The 25,131-nt window shown below is 45.9% G+C and overlaps 1 protein-coding gene across 2 annotated transcripts in view; it reads right to left on the bottom strand.

Moving 5' to 3' along the window:
• RFTN1 (raftlin, lipid raft linker 1) overlaps positions 1-25,131 on the bottom strand; it is a 255,311-nt gene that overhangs the window by 30,562 nt on the left and 199,618 nt on the right. For both annotated transcript variants that reach the window (XM_077130048.1, XM_077130049.1), the window contains exons 6-7: positions 22,935-23,138; positions 11,282-11,397 (exon numbers count right to left, since the gene is read on the bottom strand). In XM_077130048.1, the coding sequence (XP_076986163.1) occupies positions 11,282-11,397; positions 22,935-23,138 (320 nt within the window). The remainder of the gene's footprint in view (positions 1-11,281; positions 11,398-22,934; positions 23,139-25,131) is intronic.

Genomic DNA, 25,131 nt, shown 5'->3' with positions numbered 1-25,131 from the left:
CCCCAACCTCCCACATCCAAGCACGCTGCCATCCAGCGCCTCTAAAGAGTCCCTTGGGAATATGCTCAAGCACGGTGCAAGTGCGCATGCCCACCCCAGCTCTGCAAGCAGCTGGCTCTTGGGAAGGGGAGCTGGGGCAGTGAGGGGCGAGCGAGGGTGGGGGAAGGCTGACTATTCACTCAATACACTTGTGCGCTGTACAACTTTAAAACAAAGAAAAAAGGCATCCTCCATCTTTCCTCGTCTGGCCAGATGTCCCAGAAGCAGGCTCTGAGATGAGGATTTCCGTGTTCGGTCATTTATTAAGGAAGTGCTTCCAGGGGGGAGTCAGGGAAGCTGAACAACAAGGTACACTGAGACACGCAAAGAGACAATTTTAAACACCACTCCACGAACAGCAGCTTGGCCTGAGTCTGCGGGGAGCGCTGGAGGGTGAGTTATGCTCAGAAGGTTAGGCTTTCACATGCCCTCACGCCTCAGCTGCAGACAAGGACCACCCCAGGGGCTTATCAACATCCGGGCACTCAGGCCGCCCTGGCCCACGGGCAGGCCTCGGCCAAGTGGCTCAGGTGGCCCTGCTGGAAGCAAAAGGGCACAGAAGGGCGGGCCGCGGTGGCTCAGCGGGCAAGAGTGCTTGCCTGCCGTGCCGGAGGACCCCGGTTCGATTCCCGGCCCCAGCCCATGTAAAAAACAAACAAACAAACAAAATATGATAAAACAAGAAAATGTTTAAAAATGTTTCCCTTTCTTCCTCCCATCCTTCCTTCCTTCTCTGTCTTTCCTTCCCTTCCTCCCTCTCTTTAAAAAAAAAAAAAAAAAAAAAAAAAAAAAAAGGCACAGAAGTTGGCGGGTCACAGCCATGGAGAATGGGTCTAGAAGAAGCTATAACATTTAATATCTTCCCTTTCCCTTCCACTCTACCTCTGCTCCTGCCACTTCCTACCAGCAGGAAACCCCCTGCCCCACTCCTCGGTTCATCTGAAAACCCAGCTGGAGCCCCTACCTGACCCAGGAGACTCGGCCAGTCTCTAATGTCTCGCAGGGCCCTTCTGTCCAGCAGGCCACCAGCTGGCAATGGCTGATGCCAGTCTTCTTCCCACTGGAAGCCCCACTGCATTCTCCCCCAGGGCATCAAAGAACAGGCCATTCTCTCTGGAGTTTTCCAATTCCCTGCGAGTCCTCCATTTTGTACCCAACAATCTCCTTCACCTCAAAGTATTTTCACTCCGATGTAATCTTCCCTGGAGTGCCAACCACCCCCACTGGGAAATCAGAGGGCTGATCTGGACCCAACAGCCCATCAGCTCGGTCCTGCCACTGCCATGAGCCACACAACATCCCACGACCCCACGTCAGGGGGCTGCAGCCGAGGAGCAGGCAGAGGGAAGCTTAGTTTGAAAAGAAAAAAAGAGGGCCGGCCAGCCAGTCAGGGCTCCACTCCCACAGCACACGGTCTGAGCAGACCAATTCAGATCAGAAGTTGAGCTAAGGATGTGGTGAGAAATTCTTTGTTACCTGTTCTAGTTTGCTAGCTGCTGGAATGCAATATACCAGAAACGGAATGGCTTTTAACAAGGGGAATTTAATGAGTTGCTAGTTTACAGATCTAAGGCCGAGAAAATGTCCCAATTAAAACAAGTCTATAGAAATGTCCAATCAAAGGCATCCGGGGAAAGATACCTTGGTTCAAGAAGGCCGATGAAGTTCAGGGTTTCTCTCTCATCTGGAAAGGCACATGGCGAACGCAGTCAGGGCTCCTCTCTCGGCTGGACAGGCACATGGCGAATATGGTATCATCTGCTAGCTTACTCTCCTGGCTTCTGGTTTCATGAAGCTCCCCGGGAGGCATTCCCCTTCTTCATCTCCAAAGGTTGCTGGCTGGTGGACTCTGCTTCATGGTACAGCAGCATTCTCTGCTCTCTCTGAGTCTCTCATTCTCCAAAATGTTTCCTCTTTTATAGGACTTCAGAAACTAATCAAGACCCACTCAGATGGGTGGAGACATGTCATCCCCTAATTCAGTTTAACAACCGTTCTTAACTAAATCTCATCAACCAGGGAGATGATCTCATTACAGTTTCAAATATACAGTATTGAATAAGGATTATTCTACCTTTTAGAAATGGGATTTATATCAAAACATGGCTTTTCTTAGGGGGCATACTTCCTTTCAAACCAGCACATTCCACCCTCTGGCCCCTAAAAAAGACATGTTTTTCCCATATACAAAATACATTAATTTCATAACAATATCAGATATCCTTAAACCTTTCAGTAGCAATACAAACAAAGTATCAAATTAGAGACAGTATAAAATCTCATCAAATCAGTTACAGGCATGGTCTGTCCTAAGGCAAAATTCTCTCCATTTACTCTGGACCTTTGAAAACTCATAACAAGTTATTTGCTGCCAACATACAAAGAAGGAACATTCACAGGATACACAGACACATTTCCATAGGGAGGAAGGAACACAGGGGTCACTGGACCCATACAGTTTCGAAAACCCGCAGGGCAAAGTCCATTAGATTTCAAAGTCTGAGACTCATTTATCCTCAGGGCTTTAGAAAGTGGCAGTCCCACCCTTTCCAAATGTCTACGCCTGCCTCTCTCTGAATGCAACCTTGGGGGATATTGGGGAGACCACCTTTCTCTCGGCTCCACCCTCTCCAAGCATTGGAGCCGCACCCGGGCTCTCTGCCATCTCCGGGGCACACGCTCAGCCCCTCCATGTGGTGGCAGCCAGGCTCTCCCCCAACCCCAAGAAACGTGCTTCGCCCTCTCCAAGGCCTGAGGCGGCATGACTCTTCCACTGCAATGAGGTGGAAGGCCCATTCTCTGCCTTTGGGGCAAACTCACCCTCTCCACGGGCTTGGGTGGGTCCACTCTCCTGGCCCGAGGCTTCCTGACTTCAGACCTCAGCCTCCACGGTTTTGCCTCTGCAGTTATTTTTCCTCCAATGTGTCCCTTCTCTGAACCCCTCAGTCCAGACTGGCAGCGGCTCTGTTTATACAGGTCCCACAGCACTCTCGTTGGCTTTCTATGCAGTAGCCTTGGATCATGCCCATCAGACTTAAGGAGTTTCCACAAATCTTTCCTGGATAACTTCATGTCCGATCCTGGCTTTCTCTGAAATGTCTGACTGGTTTCACATTTGGTTAAATCGGTTAAATCCTCACACAGGGTTCTATTCTCTGGGATCTCCTCTCCTGGAAGCCCAGAATTTTCTAGGACATCAATTTCTGGTTTCTTTGTACCCAAGAGTTCACTTTTCAGCTTATCTCTTTCCTGTCGCATTTCACTATAAGCTGCAAGGAGAAACCAGGCTGCACTTTCCACATTTAATTTGGAGATCTCTTCTGCTAAATATCCAAGTTCATGGCTTTTAAAATCTGCCTTCCAGCCAATACCATTAGTCAACTTTGCCAGATTATCTGCCATTTTAAAACAAGGATCACCTTCCTTCCAGTTTTCAATAACACGTGCCTCATTTCTTTCTAAAACCTCATCAGAGGTATCTTTAGAGTCCACATTTCTACCAACAGTCTCTCCAAAGCATTCTAGGCCTTCTCTATCAAGCTTTTCACAACTCTTCCAGAATCTTCCCCATATCCATTTAAAAAGCCACTCCAACATGTTTGGTATTTGCAAACCACAGCAGCAGCACCCCACTCTCCGGTACCAAAATCTGTTCTAGTTTGCTAGCTGCTGGAATGCAATATACCAGAAACGGAATGGCTTTTAACAAGGGGAATTTAATGAGTTGCTAGTTTACAGATCTAAGGCCGAGAAAATGTCCCAATTAAAACAAGTCTATAGAAATGTCCAATCAAAGGCATCCGGGGAAAGATACCTTGGTTCAAGAAGGCCGATGAAGTTCAGGGTTTCTCTCTCATCTGGAAAGGCACATGGCGAACGCAGTCAGGGCTCCTCTCTCGGCTGGACAGGCACATGGCGAATATGGTATCATCTGCTAGCTTACTCTCCTGGCTTCTGGTTTCATGAAGCTCCCCGGGAGGCATTCCCCTTCTTCATCTCCAAAGGTTGCTGGCTGGTGGACTCTGCTTCATGGTACAGCAGCATTCTCTGCTCTCTCTGAGTCTCTCATTCTCCAAAATGTTTCCTCTTTTATAGGACTTCAGAAACTAATCAAGACCCACTCAGATGGGTGGAGACATGTCATCCCCTAATCCAGTTTAACAACCGTTCTTAACTAAATCTCATCAACCAGGGAGATGATCTCATTACAGTTTCAAATATACAGTATTGAATAAGGATTATTCTACCTTTTAGAAATGGGATTTATATCAAAACATGGCTTTTCTTAGGGGGCATACTTCCTTTCAAACCAGCACATTACCTTTTACTGTTATTTTTAAATTACCCAAGTAATATTTCCCCATATGAAAATTAAAATGTGACAGATAAAGCTACCTCCCACCCTTCTAAGTCACATGCCACCACTATTATCAAGCTGATGGGACTACTGCAAGCCTTTTTCCTGCATGTATGTATACTCGTAAAAACACATACTGTTGCATGAGGTTTCCCTTCAGTAATGGTCTATCTGTATCATTCTGCAACTTTATTTTTCTTTAGCAACATTTCCTGGGCACCTTCTGGGTCAGTTCACGCAGAACGACATCATCCACATGAAATTGTGCCATTCTCCATGTAGCTATTCCCTTACTGATAGATATGCTGGTTATTTCCTTGTTTTTGCTATTACTTATTAATGCTGAAATAATATCCATGCACGCCTTCTTGTGAACAAATGCACTTGATTCTCTAGACGAGGTATGGAAGTGCTGAGTCATGGGTAGGAATGGGCATTGAAAAATCACAGATGTTGGCAAGCTGCTCTTCAAAGAACACCTCAAAATTTTAAATGAGTTCAAGCCTCGATGAATTATGTTGCAGGGAAAAGGCACGCAGCCATCCCATTCAGCACGCTGGCCCATCACCATCAAAGGTGAGATGGGACACAAGGAATCTGAACCAATAAAAGTGAAAGAGGTGCTAGCAGAGACCCAAAGTCATCTTCACTTCCCTAAAGGACTCACCTCTGCTATTTGCTCCGTGGTGGGACAGGGGGAGAGCTACAACCGGGAGGGGTTCTGTACTAATTTCTGGTCCTTTTGTAGGAGTGGCCATTTGAGGGACCATCATCTGCATCATATGAAAAGGCAGAGAGCTGCTTTCTTTGGCCCTGAAGGCTATAATCTCAGAACTAAAGTAATCATCTTGGAGAAACTGTGGCAATGAGAAAAATGCCAGATGGTTTAAAAAGAACAAATATTGGCTCCCTTGTCAGAGCAGAAGGTGGTGAATTCTAGACATCGTAGAAATTTATGTTACCTCCTGGCGAGGCCCCAGAGTGAACTGTTACAAAGATGGCTGAGAGCCCTTGGAAACAAAAGACTGATCCCACAGAAGCCTGCAGAAGTTCACTAAGAACAAGTGGGACCTAATGTTTCAGACAGGGTGGAAGGACAGTAGGCCAGTGGTGTGCCCCAGAGACGATTTTAGTTACAGAAATGCACCTTACCAAGTCTCTTGCGGTTCCCTATGGATAAGATGGTAAAATAGAAAGTGGACGATAGACACAAGGGCCATGTGAAACCACCAAAGAGGGGTCTGGGCTCTTGCAGCACGCCTAAGGACTGCGTTCTCAATCCAGTCTGGCCGACCTTCGGATCTGGACAGAAGGCACCCTACATACGAGACCTTCAGAGACGCCAAAGATGGGATGAGCCCCCAAATGTGGGACGATATTATCATGATCCAGATGTCTCAAAAGGCTGGAAAAACGGGCAGAAATTAATAGAGGTGGTTGCAGTGAGAGCCAATTCAACAACAGATTGAACACACAGGAAGAGAAGGGAGAAATGATTACACAGCATCGCATGTAACGAAACCTATGGGGTTTTAGAGGCTGTGATGGCTGTCACCAAAGCTAATGCAATCTTCAGTACATCAACAGAAGTCCAAGACTAGCTTTGGGGAGGTCAAATCCTTGCAGGTGGCAGACTGCTCCCTAGAATGATCGCTGCCTTTCTGTTCCCACAAATTGAGCACTTCAAGGGTGAGTCTCATATGTTCCCAGACCTGTTGAGCTCAGTTAGATGTGTGATAATAATTATGTCTTAGTGTGAACTATTTAAACTAATCAACTGTAAATGGAAAAAAAGTTACTTCCAGGAAAACTAAGTTGAATGCTTTGAAGAGACTGAACAAAAGAGATTCATTTAAAAATGACTGTGGCTGAATTAGATAGGGGGGGAAGAAACTGGAACTAGGGAAAAAAGACCAAAAGACATAGAAGGATTCTGCAAGGCAGATCCCTTTGCTTTACTTTATAGAAAGAGACAATGGAAACTGTAGCTGGTCCACTTTGGGTGCAGTTTATACAAGAAAGATGAAGCGGAATTCCAATCGCCACACTCCATACTCAGGAAGACTGGCAAATGGAAGTGCAATGACATATTTAACATTAAAATAAAATGTGTAAGATATAACTGTGATAATCTTTGCCTCTCCTTTTTAATTGGCTTTTGCAATTAACCCACCAGCCACCACACCAATTGCATCAGATAAAAGTGCTTTTACTATCATCTTATGTTTAGTTCTGGCGAAATTTCACAAGAAGCACCAAGGAACTAAAACATATCGTAGGGAGAGGGAGCAAAATGGACGAGGCTCTAGCCCATGTCGATGAACTTAAATTAACTGCAGAAAGGATGGCGTCCACGAACTCGGACGGGCTGTCAGGCTGGAGGACACACAGACAGCAAGAAGAGGCTCTCTGTCCCTCTCTCTAGCTTGTTCTTTACCTGTCCTCCATATGTCTTCCCTTCCTTTCAGAGAATTACTCTCTGCTCACGCTCTAGATTGCAAACTCAAAGTAAACAAAATGCCCATTATAAATGCCCTATGGATGGACAACTATCTTTAATTTTAGGCTGTGGGTTTCCCACTGAGAAAAATGCAATTATTTGCATCCAACTCCACACTGTTCCTAGCTCAACCTCCTTTTTGCTTTTAGAATATGAAGGAGGAAATAGGAAGAGGATCTGTCTCATGATATCAGGTGAGTGATAAAAGAAAGAAATATTTATTGGATGCTCATATGTGCCTCATTTACGATTTTAAAAGTGTACAATCTCTTTTAATCCTCTTCAATTCTGAGAGGTTGCTACCAGTATCCCCATTTATAAAACTGAAAAATGGAGGCAGGATGAGGGGGTGGTTTACTTTTCCTACACTCAGTACTCATCTGGGAATTACAGGCCAGGATCGCACTCCCGGGGCAGACTCTGGCATCTGCACTCTCTTCCCCAAAAGCTGCACTGTTTGCAAAGCTGTGAAGACCTCGGTCTGGTGAAACCGTGTGTGTGTGTGTGCGTGTGCACGCGTGCGCAAAGCAAAGCCGGGAAAAGGTGGATGAACAAGAATGGCACATTTGCCAATGGAATTGAGGAATATACAGGAATAATGAGGCAAAGGCAGGACAGACCAGTCCCAACTGTGTGAAAGGAGGAAAAGCAGGACAGAGATGTTTTGTGGTCAGAGCCCAAGAGGTCATGGGCTGGGCTGGGAGACAGTGGTTGCCAGAAAAGCAGGGTCAACCAGGAGCCAAAAGGGACCTGCCCAGGCCTAAAGAGGAAAGACCTTTCCCAGCAGCCAAAAGGGTGGGGGAGAAAGGAAGTAGCCGGGTCTACAGGGTGGAAGGTGAGGGAACTGGACAAACACTACACACTCCGGAGAGGGGTGTGCAGAAGGGCTCTGTGGGGGCTGGAATGGGGCACTGGGCAGGCAACCTCTTCAGGAAGCTGAGCTGTGGGCAGGCTTGGCCCGAACCAGCCATTATCGGGCTGTTCTGCAGACACATAGTCAACGCTTGGTTCCTCCAAGACCCAGGGATCCGCATCACTAGAAAACGTGTTAGAAATGCAAACTCTTGGGCCCCACCCCAGACCCACCGAATAGGGAATCTAGGCTGGGGCCCGGATATCTGGGTTTTTAAAAGCTCCCCAGGTGACTCTGACACAGGCTCAGCTTTGAGAAATACTGCACTACCCTCAAGCTGAACCCAAAGATCTTCAACCCAATTCAGGAAGCATTTATTGGGGTGCCTTGGAAAACAAAGATGTATCTTTCCAGACCAAGAAACCCAGCAGAGGGAGGAAAGTGGACAAATAAATAAAGGTGAAAGAGAGCAACGGGGTTACTCCCGGAGGATTGAGGGGAACACAGAATGAGGGTCTTTCATCCTCAGGGAGTCAGAACAGTTTCCTGGAGTGTTGACTCTTGAAGGCTGCCCACATCAGCTGCAAAGAGGAAAAACATAACCCAAGGGGACCAGCCTGCCCCAAAGGAATCTCCCCTCCTCTTGTCCTTGCCAGGTGACGCTTGGGGACGTTCCAGAGCAAGGAACAAAGACTTGTGCAGGGACAACTGGTGAGGGACAACCACAAAATCATCAATCCACTTGTCATCATTATCATGGAAATTCAGAAAATCTGTTTCTGCCCAACGGAATATCAGCCACGCCCGTATATTGCAATGTGGAAATATGTCATGATTAAGACCCATCTGTGCTTTCGACCAGATCTCCAGGGGAAGAAGCTTGCCGATTTCCTTGTCTTCCACCGGGGCTAATTTCAAGTTTACCAACCTGACAACAGGGAATGTGGAGCTGGGAAGAGATGCACAGAATTGGCTCATGTGAGCCGGGGTGAGCCAGCTCTAACACTCACTGGGCCCGTCACAGGTCTCTCAAAGCCACGTTGACTTTCAAGGACGCCTGGGAAAAAGCCAGAGCAGCAGTTCTGGAGGAATGGGGGACCCTAAAACTAATATCACCAAACAGATGAATGCATAAAAATAAGAGGGCAAGAGGAAAAATGTACAACCATCTGAAAAAGAAAAAGACAAACTCTGGTGGAAATCAATCTGAATATCCAGGCGAAGTTTCTGAATAAATGTTAATATTTTCTGCCCCAATTTCTCAATGTATAGAATTGGCCTCCTTTTGTATTAAAAAGACAAATGTGCTGGTGATGGTGGTGATGGCGATTGTGAGTGTAATTATTACCACTGAATTGTACGCATACAAGTACATAAAATGGGAAATTTTGTGTGGTATATAGATTAATAAACATTAAAATTTCAAAAATTAAAAAAAAATAAGACAACCATATCCTTGTTTTAGTTGTTAACCTTTTCTTCCTACAAACATTTTATTTAGTACATATTAATTTAGTACACATTCTCTCCACAGGTCAAGGTCAGTTTCAAAGGCTGAGAAACGCTGACACTGAGATACTTTTTTCTATCACTCCATTCATCAAATAATGCACAACCACAGACATGCAGTGCCAAAAGGCACTGCAGCATTCTTTTGGAAATTGTCTCTTCAAATTGCGTGTGCACAGAAGTACCTGGAAGGCTTGTTAAAATACAGATCTCTGGGCCCCACCCCCAAGGATTCAGTATTTCTGGGATGGGGCCCAGAATCTGCATTTCCAGTAAGTTCTCAGGTGATGGTGATGCTGCTAGTCCCGGGACCACACTTTGGGATCCACTTTTTAAAACCATATTGGACCGCTGCCATCAAGTCCTTTCTTGCCATTTTAACATGCAGACAGCAGGGGTCCTTACAGCCACCTCCCTGGCGTGACAACCCCGTCCACAATTGCACGTGGTTCTGGGAGCAGCCCTGCAACACTGTTAATGCAAAATGCTGCTGAATGAAGCCTGCGGGCTGCTCAGCGACATGCATGGCCTGTTTTAACGGGATCCTGAAGACCTGTCCCCCGGTTATTTCCTAACACCACTGTCAAGAGCCTGTGCTCACTCCACCTCGTGCAGGGGGCTGGATGAACAGCTCTGCTCCCATCTGACACTGGAGGAAACTTGGGGACATGACCTGCCACGTTGGACTGTGGCTTTCAGCCTGGGCCTCACTTCCTTTGCATCTCCATCCAGCCAGGGCCAGGGAGGCTACAAAGGCCCACTGGCAGCAAGGACAAAGAGTAACTGGTGGAGCTGATCTCAAACTTAGTTCATCTTCATCTTTGCTTTCCTTACTACATATGTCCTCAGGACTTGTGCCCCCCAAACTATTGGTCCTGGTTGATGTAGTTTTTTTGGAATCCCTGTTTCTGATTATTACAGACTGTCTGTGCACTTTGTTGCTGTCACACTGGTGAGCAGTTATCTCCCATCACTGTTCAGACGCAGGCACATCCCCAACAGCCCTGCTCTGTCCTCGCTCCAGGCTCACACCCACTGGGGATGTAAACCCTGGTGGCCTACCCAGCACCCCAGGCAAGGGACCCACCTCCAGGCTTCAGTTCTGAAAAGTACAATGGGGTGGCAAGCAGTTGCCACCTGGGGAGTCCCAGTGCCTCACCCCCATCACCAAGGGCTGCGCCCATGTCTGTCTTACTTTGGCACTGAGAACCCGGTTTGGCAGCAGCCTCCTCAGAGCGGTGCCAATCCTGTGTTCTCCCAGGGCCTAGGGGACAGCGTTCAGAAATCAGTTCTCTGTGCTCGAACAGCTTCTCCCTTTACGTGCCAGATGCTATGTGTACAAGAAGCTGGTCTAAAAACTCCGGACGTCCACAGCTAGAGCAATGCCTCAAAAGGACACACCAGTGCCTCTTAAAAATGAATACGCCCTTCAGAAGTCCCCGTGGAATGTGGCTTGAGGAATTTCTGTGCTCAGAGCAATCTGGGAGCCTCATGAATCAACATTTCTCAAATACATCCTTCAACATTTAATGTCCCTTGTGCCAGACACCTAACCTCTCTGTGCCTCAGTTTCCCCATCTGTAAAATAGGGGCAACAGCAGTACTTACCCTATAGCTTATTGTGAAGGCAAAACAAACTCCTGTGTGCCAATTTCTTCTAAGTGTGCATGGCAGACAGAGCCAGAGTGGCTCGTATTAAGGAGATCACAAGTATGTGTCTGCCTCGTTTATGCCACTTAGAGTTTTTGGTATACAGAAAATTCAAGAACAATGTCTTTTCACACAGTGGTACCTGTTTTTTCCTGCCAAAAGGAAAAAGTGAGAGCCACCCCACCCCCGTACCTGGCAAAGGATGGGGTACAAAAGAACTAAAGGGGGAGTTTTAGGGCGCACTTGGGTCAAACTCCCTTTCCCGAGAAAGCCCCATACTCAGCTGGGCCCCAGCCCCTGCATGAGATTCAGCAAGCGGATAAAACAATGACCGCCCACACAAAATAAGCACGACTGCCAGCTCCACACTTACTTCCAGCACCGTCCATTGTTCGACAACAATAGCATCATAGCCCTGTATGGTTTTGCTATCTTCTGTGGAAACAGCCTCAAAGATGAATACTCCATCTGTCAAGCCATGTAAGGAATCTGTGGGGGGAAGAAAAAAGGCGGGGGTTGGGGGGACTTCTGTAAACCGTCTGTGGCAGAAGCCTTACGAGCAGCAAAAATTTTCACTGCATTCATTAATAATCCCAATCAGAACATCTTTTCAGCATGTTAATTAAAGAAGGCACACACAGCCATAGAGTCTGGCCCCATCAGAATGAATGAGACTAATTTACCTCGCAGTTTTGAATAATATCCTTGATTTTATGAGCCCAAATTTCATTGTTAGCAATCACCATTTGATTTCACGCGTTTACCTTCCTTTTCACGCTCCAACGTCAGAATGCACTGGGGAGAACTTATCCAGGGTAAAGCACAGCCATTTAGAGACAGTGTTTAGAAGAAAACTATATTTAGGTAAAAGAGGTTTTTTTTTTTTTGTAGGGGAGGATAAATACAACATACTAGATCTGAGCTTGTCAGACACACACTCAGATGCATTCATTCTTGGGAGTTTGCATGATGTGGCGGCTGTACAGACAGCTCTTTAGGTGGCACTTGTCCAGGGGTGGAAATGGGGGCAGGGAGAATTTTTCCCAATTGATTCACCACTGAAAATGTTTCTTTGGGCATTGCTCTAGTCAATTTACCAGGTTCTGAGTTCTACCTGACTCAGTTACTGCATATTAAACATCTAGAAGGACTGAGGAACTGTCTCAGGTAATGAGAGTGTAAAGAAATTCAGAACAGGTCCCACCCCTGCAAGAGGACCTTAGGGAAGCCCTCTGTGCCCCTCTTTTGTTAATGGCTCCTAAGTGCCCTAAATCATTTAGATAAGAGATTGCAGGAAAGAGGACTGGACTTCTGCACAGCAATTTGGATCCATGCTCAATTATGGAAGGGATGGGACCCCAGAGTGCCTTGATATGGGGCTGTGAGATGGGGCTGTAGGCAGAGACTCCTTAGATTCTGTTATAGGAATCACTGCTCAGGCATGCAAAGCAAGCGTAAGTGTAAAGTTTATATTATAAAAGGGTAACTCACATAGTAATGTGACTGTTTTGTTCACAAGGAGGAGGGAGAGAGAAAGTCAGAAAGTCCTTGGATTTCCCAGAACCACACAGGAAAAGATGGACAGGTGTGAATGTGTGACATTTAGCTTTTCCTTCCAACAGATCCCTTAAACAAAACTAAAGGCAATCAATACAATGAGGCTACTATTTGCAACAAAAAAGACAGAGCTTAATATCTTTATACATAAAAAACCTTTTATATATCAATAGTTAAAAATACTAAAACAGAAATGGGCAACTGGCATGAACTGGCAATTAATTCTCTCGCATGCATGCTCACACGTACCCTAAACACACTTAAGATGGTCAGTAAACCTCCGTTTTGTTTAGAAAATGGGCAAGTTTTTAGAAGAAAATGCATACTCCTAGTAAGGGTGTGGTGATATGGAAAAGTTTACAGTGCTCGAGGGAATTTTAACTGCATAATCTTTCTAAAAAGCAATCTGACAATGTCTCAAGTGCCTGCAACAAAGAAGTCCATTCTCTTTGACCTGGAACTCCAACTTCTTTTAGTCTATTTCAAAGTTGTAACCACCAATGTCATAAAATATTTATCCACCAACATTGTTTATAAAATAGCATAACAATTTTTTACAATAAGCAATCCAAATATTCCACAATCCAAATATTCAGCCACAGAAAAATACTTTGGAGATTTCCATTCAATTAAATACTATGCAGTTCCTAAAACAGCATGGGAAATTAATGATATAGAAAAATATTCTGCATGCAATATTAAAAATGTAAAAACAGAATACAGAACTGTAGTATGAACTATATGTGAACTTTCATGTTAAAATAGGTTAGACAAACAAGCTCTAAGTAAATACACAAAATGTCAACAATAGTTATGAATAGTGGGATTAAGCATAATTTGAATTTTCTTCATCATCCTTTTCTATGAGGTTAATATATGAGTTAAAACAGGTGTAATGCAAATAAAGAGACAGCACAGATAAAAAAGAATGTCTTTTTTCTCTCCTCTACATGGTCCTTGAAGGCAGAATTAGAATCAAAGAGTTTTAGAAACTATGGGGATAAAATTTTCTCCCATAGAAAGTTAAAAAGAACCTTTCTTGGAGTAGTCAAAAGGTGGAAGTTAGGGCTCTGAAGGGTGAGCACCGTGTTACTGGAAGCATTCAAGCTCACACTGGATAACTGTTCAACCGCTCATTCATTCTTTCATTCCAATACCTATTCAGCACTTATTTTGTGCCAAGCTCTCTGTGGTCACTGGAAATGTAGCAGGCAAGCGAGACAAAATCCAAGACCCCATGGAGCTTACTTTGCAGTGGGGGAGAGTCAGTAACATGACGTCAGAAGTAATAATTGCTACAGAAGACACAAAGCAGGCTTAGGGGTAGGGGAAAGAGCAAAGATGGAGGAGGAGGCGAAGGTGAATGGCTATTTTTGAAAGGGGGGGGCAGGGTAGGTCTCCTCACACTGAGAAGAGACATGAATAAAAGCAAGCAAGCCACACAGATCTGTAGGGTTTCAGAGTTTCAGGCAGACAGGACAGCCTGCGTAGAAATGTAGAGTGAATGAGGGGAAGTCAGGGATCAGACAAGCGAGAGAGTCATCAGAGAAGAAAATCAAGAATAAGACGAGCAGTTGGGAGACCAGACAATTAGGAGCTTGTCTGTGTGACTGGCTTTGGCCAATGGTATGTTAAGAGGTGTTCTGGTTTGAAACTGTTGTGTATCCCAGAAAGCCATGTTATATAATCCTGTTTCAGTATTGTGGGAGGAATCTTTTTGATTATGTTGTTTCCATAGAGATGCGACCCACCCAGTTGTGAGTGGGATCTGTTGATTAGGTGTTTTCCATGGAGATGTGTCTCCACCCATTCATGGGTGTGGGGTCACTTACTGGACTCCTTTAAGAGGGAACCATTTGGGAAAAGCTTCAGAGCCCACATAGCCAGAGACCTCTGGAGATGCAGAAGGAAAACGTCCCCAGGGAAGCCTTATGAAATGAGCAGCTGGGAGAGAAAGCTAGCAGATGTCACCATGTGCTTTTCCAGCTGACAGATGTATTCCGGATGGTATTAGCCTTTCTTGAGTGAAGGTAACCTCTTATTGGTGCCTTAGTTTGGACATTTTAATGGCCTTAGAACTGTAAAACTTGCAACTTCATAAATTCCCCTTTTAAAAGCTGCTCTATTTCTGGTATATTGCATTCCAGCTGCTTTGGCAAACCAATACAGTGGGTATGATGCAAACAGAATTGAAATGCATTTGTGTGGTTTAGCTTGATCTCTTACAGCTTTGCCACCACTTTGAGAAGGATATGTCCCAGCTAGCTGGCTGGTTCCAGAAAGATTAAAGACATGCACAGAAGAGCTATACCAATGGAACCTTGCTGACCCACAGAGCAGCAAAACTGCCCTGGCTAACCCACAAATCTGCTAAAATAAATGATTTCTATTTAAAGCAGTGAGTTCTGGGAGGTGGAGGGTGGGGTAGAGTGGGGGTGATAATGGCGGAGATGTTACATGGAATTATTGTGGTAAAAGCTGATTGACACAATACCCAATGTAGACTCAAGAAACATGGAACCACTGTATTTCACTTAGCCCGGGGATATTCCTGATTATTCCAAAATGATAGAGAGAGGTCTGACCAGAGCAGCAAACCACAGTTACAAGAGTAAGTCTGGATCACAGTAGCCTTATCCTTCTGAACCTATGATGAAAACCCATTTCAAGTAAGGTCTCCATGGTAAATCAATCCCATGTTCAGTTTCTTATTTGTTTCCTACTCTAACAGTCTTTTCAAACATCCTCAGCAAATGCTAAGCTGTGTCTCATTTACTTGACTCCAAAGTAAAACAAAACATCTCCCCCAAGTGTTCCTCCTAAGAGACATTTTACATGGTGACCAGAGAAAACAAGAGCTTTTGCTGAACCACATTACAAGAATGGGGTCCAGAGATCCAAGACAAGAATGGATGATAGTCCAAGTTCACGTTTAAAGTTCTTATTAACATGAGTCCAGCTAGAGCCCCTGACACAACAGGGATTCTCAAAGGAACCTCTTTGAATAAAGTTTCCCCAAGTCCTGACCTGGCGATGCTTGGGACCAGAAGACACTCAATGATTTCTTCAGGATTATATCCACAGAGCATAAATTTTCTCCAAGCTCCCACAGGAAAAAAAAATTTATCTGCTATCCAAAGCCACTTCCTACAGGTCTCATCGATGGAAAATCTCAAAGCCCTTTAAATGTGCCTACCATGTATCAGTACAGCTCCAAGCATTAGACAGCCTAATTTGACAAGAAGTAAAAATGAGAACAGATGATAAAGGTGGGCAAAGATGGGATAACAAATTATCCTCATACAGCTAAGATAATGGGTTTTGGGGTTAAAATATTACAAGAGGGTTCTAAAAATGTATCCCCACTTCAAATGTGGTCTTCCTTTCTCCACGAGGCAAGAGGGTTCTCAGCTACATTGCTCTGCCACTCTGAATCCAGAGTGCGGATTCACCTCCTTAACTATGAAGCAAGTTCAGAACGGCTGTCAAAACTTGGTCATCTGTAACAGCAGAAAAGTCAATGAACCACAGAGAGCAGACAGCTGGGCTTTTAAAGAGCCCCTTGTTTTGACGGCCACGTCCATCTCCCAACTCCTCATTACCTCCATGGCTCAGCCTCACTGTAATGTGCGCCGAGTTGGGTATAAATAGGTCTATCTCAGAGTGGAGGCCCCACTGTAAAAAAGTTAAATCGCCTCCATCTAAGGAAAACATTCCATTATCACTGCATTTTTTATTAAAGTAAAGGTGCCTCCCTACTGTGCACAAAAAGCTATTTGCCCTGGTATTGTATAAATATTTGATGTCGATCTTCTGGCAAAAGGCCACGTTAACATTCCGAGCTTATGACTTACAAGAAGGATGTGGGAAAAGGAGATTCACCATATTATCCCCAGAGGTCAATTCTATGCGGTAAACGCTCCTCACCCGCAGCCTCTGAGACATTGTGCTAAACCTCAGGTTCCCCCGTGGCGGTGGCTCTTCTCCAAAGTCTAGCCCGAAATAGGCATGCCACGACCAGCGGTCAGTGCATTTGGCCTATTTTTGTGGGATTAGAAAAGAAACATTCCTGTTCCTCTATTTTAACAAATTAGACTGGACTGAATTGTCTACATGGGGGTCACTGGCTTAACAGGTCACCTGGGTGCTTGGGGCAACCCTCTCTCCATCGGAGGCTATGTGGCCCTCACGGTACCACCTGGTTCCAGGAAGGGCATGCACTATGTGACCGTAATTGCACATGTTGTCCTGTTGATGTGTGATTCCACTGCAAATGCAATCACTGCTCAACTGGTTCTCGATAATGGTGCTGGGTTACCCCACAATCATAGTTAGCTGCAGCTAATTCACTGACATCATCAAGAGTGCATGGATGGGTCAGTGGTAGAATGCTCACTGGCCAGGCAGGAGACCCGGGGTCAGTTCCCAGACCATGCACCCCCACCCCCACCCCTACCAAAAAAAAAGAAAGAAAGGCTACTGCCTTCTCTTACTTCTCCAGCCCTCACTGCTCTCTTGGCCTTCCTTCCTGCATTCTCTATTTGAAGCTGTGAAAAATCTAGAGATGACAGGACTCCACTTTAGGGATGGTCAGTGCTAGCCTGCAAGTTTCAGTCGCATTTAGCTGATGAGGTGGGAAGGAAAACTCAGACTGAGAGTGTTTGCAGGATGCGAGGCACTCTGCCAGGCACCAGTGATGGTTTCACAATTATCCTCCCAAAAATTCTGCAAAGGTTAGCATTCCTTCTTAGGGGATGAGAAAAAGGAGGTTATAGAAGTTCAATAATATGTCCATATTCAGACAGAATGCAAGAACCAAACTAGATCTGAAACCTGGTTTGTCTAACTCTAAAGTTTAAGCTCTTTCAACTAACAAATATTTATTAAACCGCTGCTACGGATGAGCCAGACTCTTCCAGGACCTGGGCACGGGCAACAGATCAACAGACAAGGTCTCTACACTCAGGAAGCCAATGCTCTCAGAACACTGCCCATACTCTCTCTCCTTGGAGTTTTGCTGGGATCTCAGTGAGAGAGCTCTCTCACAGGGAGAGAGCCTCAGGGCTTCTGTTTGGAGACAAATCTGTGCAGATGCCATACCTTTCTCTATGGGAGGTAAAGAACAGAAGTATGCTTATATGTGGATAAACCATGATACATGGGTGCAATGGAATAGTATACAGCAATGAAAAGAAATGATCTGCAATTACGTGTGAAAATATGGATGAATCTCACAACATGAAGAGCCAGAGACAAAAAATACATATGAAGTTCAAGACTTTATATTATAGAGTTCAGAGTTGGGACTGTGGTCACCCTGCAGTCTGAGGCGCTTTTAGGGAGCTGGTGTGTTCTATTCCTTGATCTGGAAGCTGGATACATGCATGTCCACATCATAAATACCCACTGAGCTGTGCCCTTGCAATCTGTACAATCTTCTGAGCGGGTGCTATATTGCAATGAAGCGTTTACTCAAAAATAAGCTATGGATACAAGAGCAACGGCATTTAATGGCATAAGTGAAATCTTCCCCCAACTTTAAGTGACTTCTCTGAAATAGAAGCTGTGATGGTTAGGTTCTGGTGTCAACTTGGCCAAGTGATTATGCCCAGCTGTCTGGTCAGGGAATATCCTTGCTGCAAGGATATTTCATGGCTGGTTGATAACAAACAAGGCTGGTGTATGAAGTCATCAGTCAGCTGATTGCATCTAAGGCTGATTATATCTGTGATCAACTCAGGCGTGCCTTCCACAATGCATTAATCCAATCAGTTGAAGGCTTTTAAGAAAGAAGAGAGACTCTTTCCCTGCTGCTTCAGCCAGTGAGCTGCTCCTGTGGAGTCTGTCCAGACCCTTCATTGGAGTTGCCAGCATCACAGCCTGCCCTAATGGATTTTGGACTCTTCCATTCCCACGGTTGTGAGCCACCTTTATAAATCTCATATTCACAGGTCTTTCCTGTTGGTTCTGTTTTTCTAGAGAATGCTGACTAACATGGAAGCCATGCTTGTTACCAAGGGGTTAAACATTTCTGGACATAGACAATTCCCAAAGGAGCTGCTGTGGGGACCCACCTGGAACAACTTCATTCTGCCACCCTTCGCAGGCCTCCCCCTCCCCCTCCCCCAGCTCCTCACTCCCCCAAATCCCTAGGCAATCGCTGACATGTACCACAATACCAGCTTCTCCCCTTATCCCTGCTGACATCACTGACCATCATCCACACACCTTTACTGGCCACCTGCTGTATACAGGGCATGGTGTACAGGCAATGGGATATACCTGCTGTATACAGGATGCTGGGCCTGCCCAGAGATGCTGCAAGTATCCTTAAAATATGTCCCCACAGGCATTCTTGTGAAATATGTCCATGGTTTCTAAGTGTGAGGTAACACAGGACATGCTAGGCTGGGGCATCAAGGAGGGTCTCAGTGAAGACCTGGTTTTTGTGAAAGGTAAGGAAGGAGGGTCGTATAGGTAGGTGCCTCCTGATGCGATGCAGCTTACAGAACACACCACCTGTAACGGATTTTAGGCATCCATGCTTAATTTAGCAGAGTTCTAGAACTTCCTTCCAGCTTATAGGAACTGCACAGAGAAATGAGGAAAATGATAGCACGAAGAAGCGAGCAGACAGATCCAGGATGCAGGACGGTCTGTAGGATCTCAGGCCAGGTCTGATTCAAGCAGTGCCATAAAAATGGGCTCTTCATAGGCACTAAGAGAAGTCTGGGTACAGCAACCTGCAGCAGTGCGCGGTGCTGGACAGGGATCTGGTTGGGACAGGCAGCTGAGAAGGTCATCTTTGAAACAACTGAAGATATCTGAATATAGGCTGGATAAAGATACTGAGAGGTGATTACATTTTGTTAAGTATAATAAGGTTATAACAGCAGGACCTACACATATGAAGGAGAAAAGCCAGGCGTGAGTTCAGGCAAAGGGGGTCTCTGGTCAGGATAGCTGGGGGAGACTGAGGAGGGGGCTTGATCAGAGGACTGCGGTTGTGGGGTGGGTGTCAGAGGGGGGAGCAGAGGGTGAGGAGCAGGGCGAGGGCAGGACAGGGGGAGAGAGGGAGCAGGGCTTGGAGGGCCTATGGTAGCAAAAGCAGCCCGAGTGGGCAGTAGGGACTCTGCAGGCCAGGAAGCCCCTTGCTGAGAAGCCAGGCTCACAGCTGGCCCACCTCACCCCCACCTCTGACACCAGGCACCTGCCCCAGGCCTCCCCACAGTCAGCCCAATGGAGGGCCACCCCTCTTGGCCTTTCCCACCCTCTAGAAAAATCCACTCCAGCCTTTGTGTCACTGGCTAGAGCATCTCAGAGTACCCATCCACTCTGCTGTGTGACCCCCGGACTTACCCACAGTCCTGGCTGGACCCAGGAGGCCCGTCCCTTCCCAGTCTTCCTGCCGGGGATCTCAACCTCTCACCAACACAGAGGCCTCTTTCCCGCCCTCCTCACATTCCTTTTCCCTGCCCGCAGCCTCCTTTCTGTCTACCACATTCCTGCCAGTGATGAGCTGGTAACCTTGGCAGTGACCTAATCTCCCTGTGCCTCAGTTTCCTCAGCTGTAACACAGGGATAACAGCAGCTCCTCCTGCACAGGGCTACTGTGAAGTGCTTAGAGCAGCACAAGGCATAGTAAGTGCTCTGAGCCCATTACCATCAGGATGCTGCTCCTTTGCCTGCGACCTCAACCTCCCAGGACCCAAGGACAAAGTCTCCCTTGACCCAACACACTAGGTCATTCTAAGGCTCCGGGAACCAGCCTGGGGAGGGGAGCCCCGGGACCACCCACAGGAGCCCAAACTTGAGCATGTGTCCGAATATCTTTCCATGGCCTGGGCTGTAAAGCCTGGGCCACAGAGAAGCTGCAGCCTTATCTGGGTGATTCAGGCTAAAACATCATCTTGTTTGTGGGACAAGGTTCTCGTGAGTTTTATGACTCGGTGGAAAATATTTTGAAGCACAAATATCCATTTCAGAGTCATTACTGGTACTCTTCCAGATGGCAAACAGCTTTCAGATGCACCTCCATCTAGCTCTGCCAGGTTTATTTTGTAAGGACACTAATTATCTCATTAGAAATAGGTTCCTTTTATGATTATGATTAGCTTGCCTTTTTTTTTTTTTATTTCTCAGAAAAGAACAGGCATATTTGATCCTTGGCCAATGGAAACCTTGGGCCTTTCCAGGGCAGAAATGCCCTAGCCCACTAAGCATTGCTCCCAAGTAACACTCTCCCTACCAGCAGAAACATTTGAAGTGAAAGTGTGTTAATATCACAGGGAGTTCAGGTTCATTTTGTCCTGAGGCTCTTGCAGTTTGTGAGATGGAGCCATGCAGCGACGGTGGCACTCGCGGCACGGGCAGCCCTGCAGGAGACCTCATGGCTCGGGTGGGAGACTTCACCATGGCACTTGTCAGGGGAAATTTCAGGTTCTATCTTCAAGACAGGAAGGCTGGATTTAATGCAGCTAAAACCAAGAGAGGATCTAGCAGCATTCCAAACACTCAAAGCATAGCAGAAGGAAAAAAATGTATAAATTATCTGTGTATCTGGACACGAGGCAGGAGGGAAGGGGGCCAGAAACGGGGAGAACAACTCAGCCTGAACTACTCGAACCATAAGGGTTAGAGTGGCCTTAAATGGCTTTGTGAACTTTCAAAAAGTTCCCTCACGGGGCTCAGCTTGCTCCCGACGTGTTTGGGCAGTGGGGGCAAAGAGCAAACTTTCCTCTCGACGCCTCAATTCTGCTAAGGCAGGAAAAATGACCAGGGGCCGCGTGGAAGGCTCTCACAGTGGCTTCCCTGCACATCTTTAAGATTTTAGTATAACTAACCACTGGTTTCCCAGGGAGAAAAGTAAACCTATACAGAGCCACAGAGAGCCTCTGTGGAGAGCCTGAGAGCCTGAACAGGAGTTGCTGTGCTACCACTCAAGACGGGTGATGGGGCATCCCTACAGGGAGCAGAGAAGTGATGCCTTCTTTCCTGGCCTCCCCTGATGCCCACCAGTCAGAGCTGTCAGCCTGTGCCCAAGCATGTGATGCCATCCCAAAATAAGACCACAATGATCTCCAGCTTCAGTGAACTTTGCAGACGTACAGGGAGGGCCTGTCGATGCTACCAAGGGACTGGTTGACTATTTTTCATTCGTTGTATTAACACTCTTAGAAACATATATTTGAGAACTGCACTGTCCAGAATGGCAGCCATTGGTCACATGCAACTATCTAAATATAAAAATTCAGCTCCTCAGTTGCACTAGCTCCATTTCAAGCACTCAGTAGCTATACGTGGCCTGCAACTACTATACTGGTCAGCACAGACACAGAATATATCCATCACCGCAGCCAGTTCTGCTGGACAACAAGCTCATGACTTTTTCCAATACTCTATAGAATGCCTGCTGCTACTATATGAATATGTTAGTATCAGATATTGATATTTAGATAGTAACAAGGGACTCGCACCCCAAATTAAGACCTGTCCATGCTGTATCATGTTCCAAGGCTTCAGATGATTTAAAGTATGTGTACTCAGCATTTAAGCCTGATGTTTCTAAACTGAGGATATTTGTTAGCATTTCCAGGATTGCAAATAATGTAGCATCCAAACTCTGCTCCTGTCTAATTCTTGAAAAAGAAAACTATTCCACAACCAAAGGCATGGCATTGTTGATGCCCCCCTGCCAGGTCTTGCTGGGATCAACAAATTTGGTGTTACATTTCACTCATTTAGGAATCCTGCTGACTGGCAACCTTCAGGATGGGTGCGTGCTGGCAAGTTGGCCCCACTCCCTCAATTGCCTCCCAGCTTTGATGCACCCCCGGGGGCTCAACTTGCCTTTGTGTTAATCCGAAACCCCCTCTCTGCTTGAACACATTTCCCCACCTTTTCCTTGTACCATTGAAAAGCTGACACCAATAGTGCTATTCCATGCAGCAATCCCCCAGGGATAACCCATTAGGGAGTGGGGGATGGGGCGGTGTCCTGAGACCCAGGGACAGGGTGCCTCCCAACAGAGCTTCAGATCTAGGTTGTTCAATTTATTTCCCTGCTGTTAATTCCAAGGTGCTGCTACTGCTACTTCAAACTGTAATGGTGTCTACAAACAATTTGCACTTTCGGAACAGCAAGATCTAGGGGGTAATTAACAAACCCAGGGAATAATCTTTTCAAAAGCCTTTAAAAGCATAGAATGAGGCTACCATCGATGAACAGAATCACTCTCCCTTCTCTGTCATTCTGGAAGACACCTAGGTGACTCCGAGGGAGTTTTACAGAGCACACACGTCCTGGGCTTTACGGAAAGTTCCTTGAGATGTGTTCATGAGAAATCAAATGCAGCATGTTTATTAGCTACAAAGTTTTCCGAGTGGAGCCTGGTCTGGATGATGGGCTATGATTATAAGAGCCAGAAGAAGAGGTTCATAGGGGTCACCCCAAAACCATGCATTGCATACCGTTTACCATCCCAAGGTAGAAGACCGCATTCACCAGCACGCCTCCTTTCCGGAAGTGGTCGCTCATGTGTTCCAACCAGTTGGCATCCAAGCCGCTGACCGTCTGACCGTCCCTGGACACCCGGAGAGGGATGGTGACGGGATAGTACTGGCGGCACTTCTGATGGCTCTTCGGTTTGTTGAAGAGGGCGACGATCTCCATTTCTGTTGGCATTTGTAAAGGGGGGATGGGAGAGAAGAGGTCAAGCGCTGATCAAAATGTGCCCATTGGGTCTTAGTGGGATTTCTTGGGAGCCCGAAGAGATGATATCAAAATGTAAGGATCTCTGATGGGTCATGTTATTTTCAAATTGCAAAACTCGATCCCAAGGAAGTAAATTGAGAGACTGTCTTAAAAGGGACATGGATCTCAAAGGTTGAGCCACAGGTGGGCCTTAGGTTTTGAATCAGGAATCTAACAGCGCTTATTTGCGTGTTTGAAAGCAGGGCATAGTAGATATTTTCTAGAAATTCATCCATAGATGTGTTCTGGAAGTAAAAGCAGACATATCTGGGCAACAGCTGATATTAAAAAAAAACACAAAAAAGTAAATGTACAGAGGCACAGAAAAGCAAAAATACTGCTCTAACTCCAGTAACTTGGTACACCCCCAGATTCGCTATTTAGAGACTGCAGTGGTGTTTCTTGGGGCCGGACCCATAAAACTTGAGTACATAAAAAATACATCATCGATACATAAAAATAAATATGTTCCCGTAAACAAGGGCTCCTGCCTGGCTGGAGTGGCAGGTCAGCTTGAACAGCCACGTGGGCACTAGGACTGAAGCGCCAAGCTTTCCATTCTAGTCCTTTAGAAATCATTTATAGTTATTTAGAAATCAATAATTCCCACCACCCGGCCGCTGTTGCACGCTTGATGTACGTGCCGCCGGGCATGAGCTAGCAGGATCAGCCTCCGGGAGCAAATACCTGGAATTTCAATCTAAGTCTGTAGGTCTATTTTTGTGTTACTCATTTAGTCAAGCAATCAGAGTTGACCTAACTTGAAAAGCTTTGCTTACATAGGCTAGTGAAGAATATGCTTTGGTTTCCAAAAATACCTGTTTGAATAATAAGAAAGTCCCCACCCTTCTTTCCAAGAAAAAAACTTAAAGGTTGTAAACAACGGATGACATTAGCAAAAAGGACAGAGCACATACGTGCTCGCTGCACAAGACCTCAAACCTATGGCCGTGTTCTGGGGTCCCAAATTTCAGTATCTCACTATTTTTCTAGTATGCAGGTACTACTGAGTGACTATTATTTTTAAAAATGGACTCTATTTCTTTTATTTAAATAAATGCATTTAAAAAGGAAACTACATCAAGACCATAGAGGGAAACTGCTATCCCTTGTTATAAATAGGAGGTAATAGTGAGACACCTTGACACCAAGTATGTCCATCCACATTCCATCTGAAATTATCTCACACAGGTACCTGGGATAAAGGAAGTCTTTTCACAGCCCCAGCTGAGCAAACACCAGCTGAATAGGCTCTGGGGATCAATGCCAGATCATGAACTTTTTGTCACCAGGAAGAATTTAAGAGGGGCGCAATCAAGCTATCCATCTAATGGAATCAACTGGGAAAGGAAGGAACTCATCTTGGCAAGTGGCCACCTGGATTTTAAATTCCAACCCTACCCTTCCTCACTCCAACCTGCCTTTCTCAGTACACCTGCCTGACTTAGGAAGACTTCTCCAGCCAGTAAATGCTTTCACGAGAAGCAAAGAGGTCTCGGTGTGTGCAGAAGGCATTCACTAGACCACCTGGTGGTTTTGAAACACAAAATTTAGGAACGGAGCGATGCAGAGAAAGGTTTGTAATAGATAGGAGTCGAACCATGGACTGAGGGGCGGGGGAAACAGGACACAAACTAGAAGACTAGGTATGTTGCAGTCTCGGGTGCTGGGGTTCTAAAAGCTGCGGCTACTAAGGGCAAAAGAGTAAACACTGCTTTAGTGAGGCAATGACTTCATTTTTCAAAAGCAGATTTGGGTGCAAGTTGTTTATTTAAGAAGGGATCCCAGGAAACAGAGCGAGGGAATCAGGAAATAAAACAGGGAAGAGACGAAAGCCAATGAAAGGTGCATTAAGGAACAGGCTGCTGTTCTGGGCAACTGGGGCTCTGAGAGACAGTGGAGAACATGCATCAA

This window comes from Tamandua tetradactyla, chromosome 15 (genome assembly GCF_023851605.1).
Source record: "Tamandua tetradactyla isolate mTamTet1 chromosome 15, mTamTet1.pri, whole genome shotgun sequence".
Classification (NCBI taxonomy): domain Eukaryota; kingdom Metazoa; phylum Chordata; class Mammalia; order Pilosa; family Myrmecophagidae; genus Tamandua; species Tamandua tetradactyla.
The sequence above is the reverse complement of the archived record's forward strand: the minus strand, read 5'-3'. Positions and strand labels throughout refer to the sequence as shown.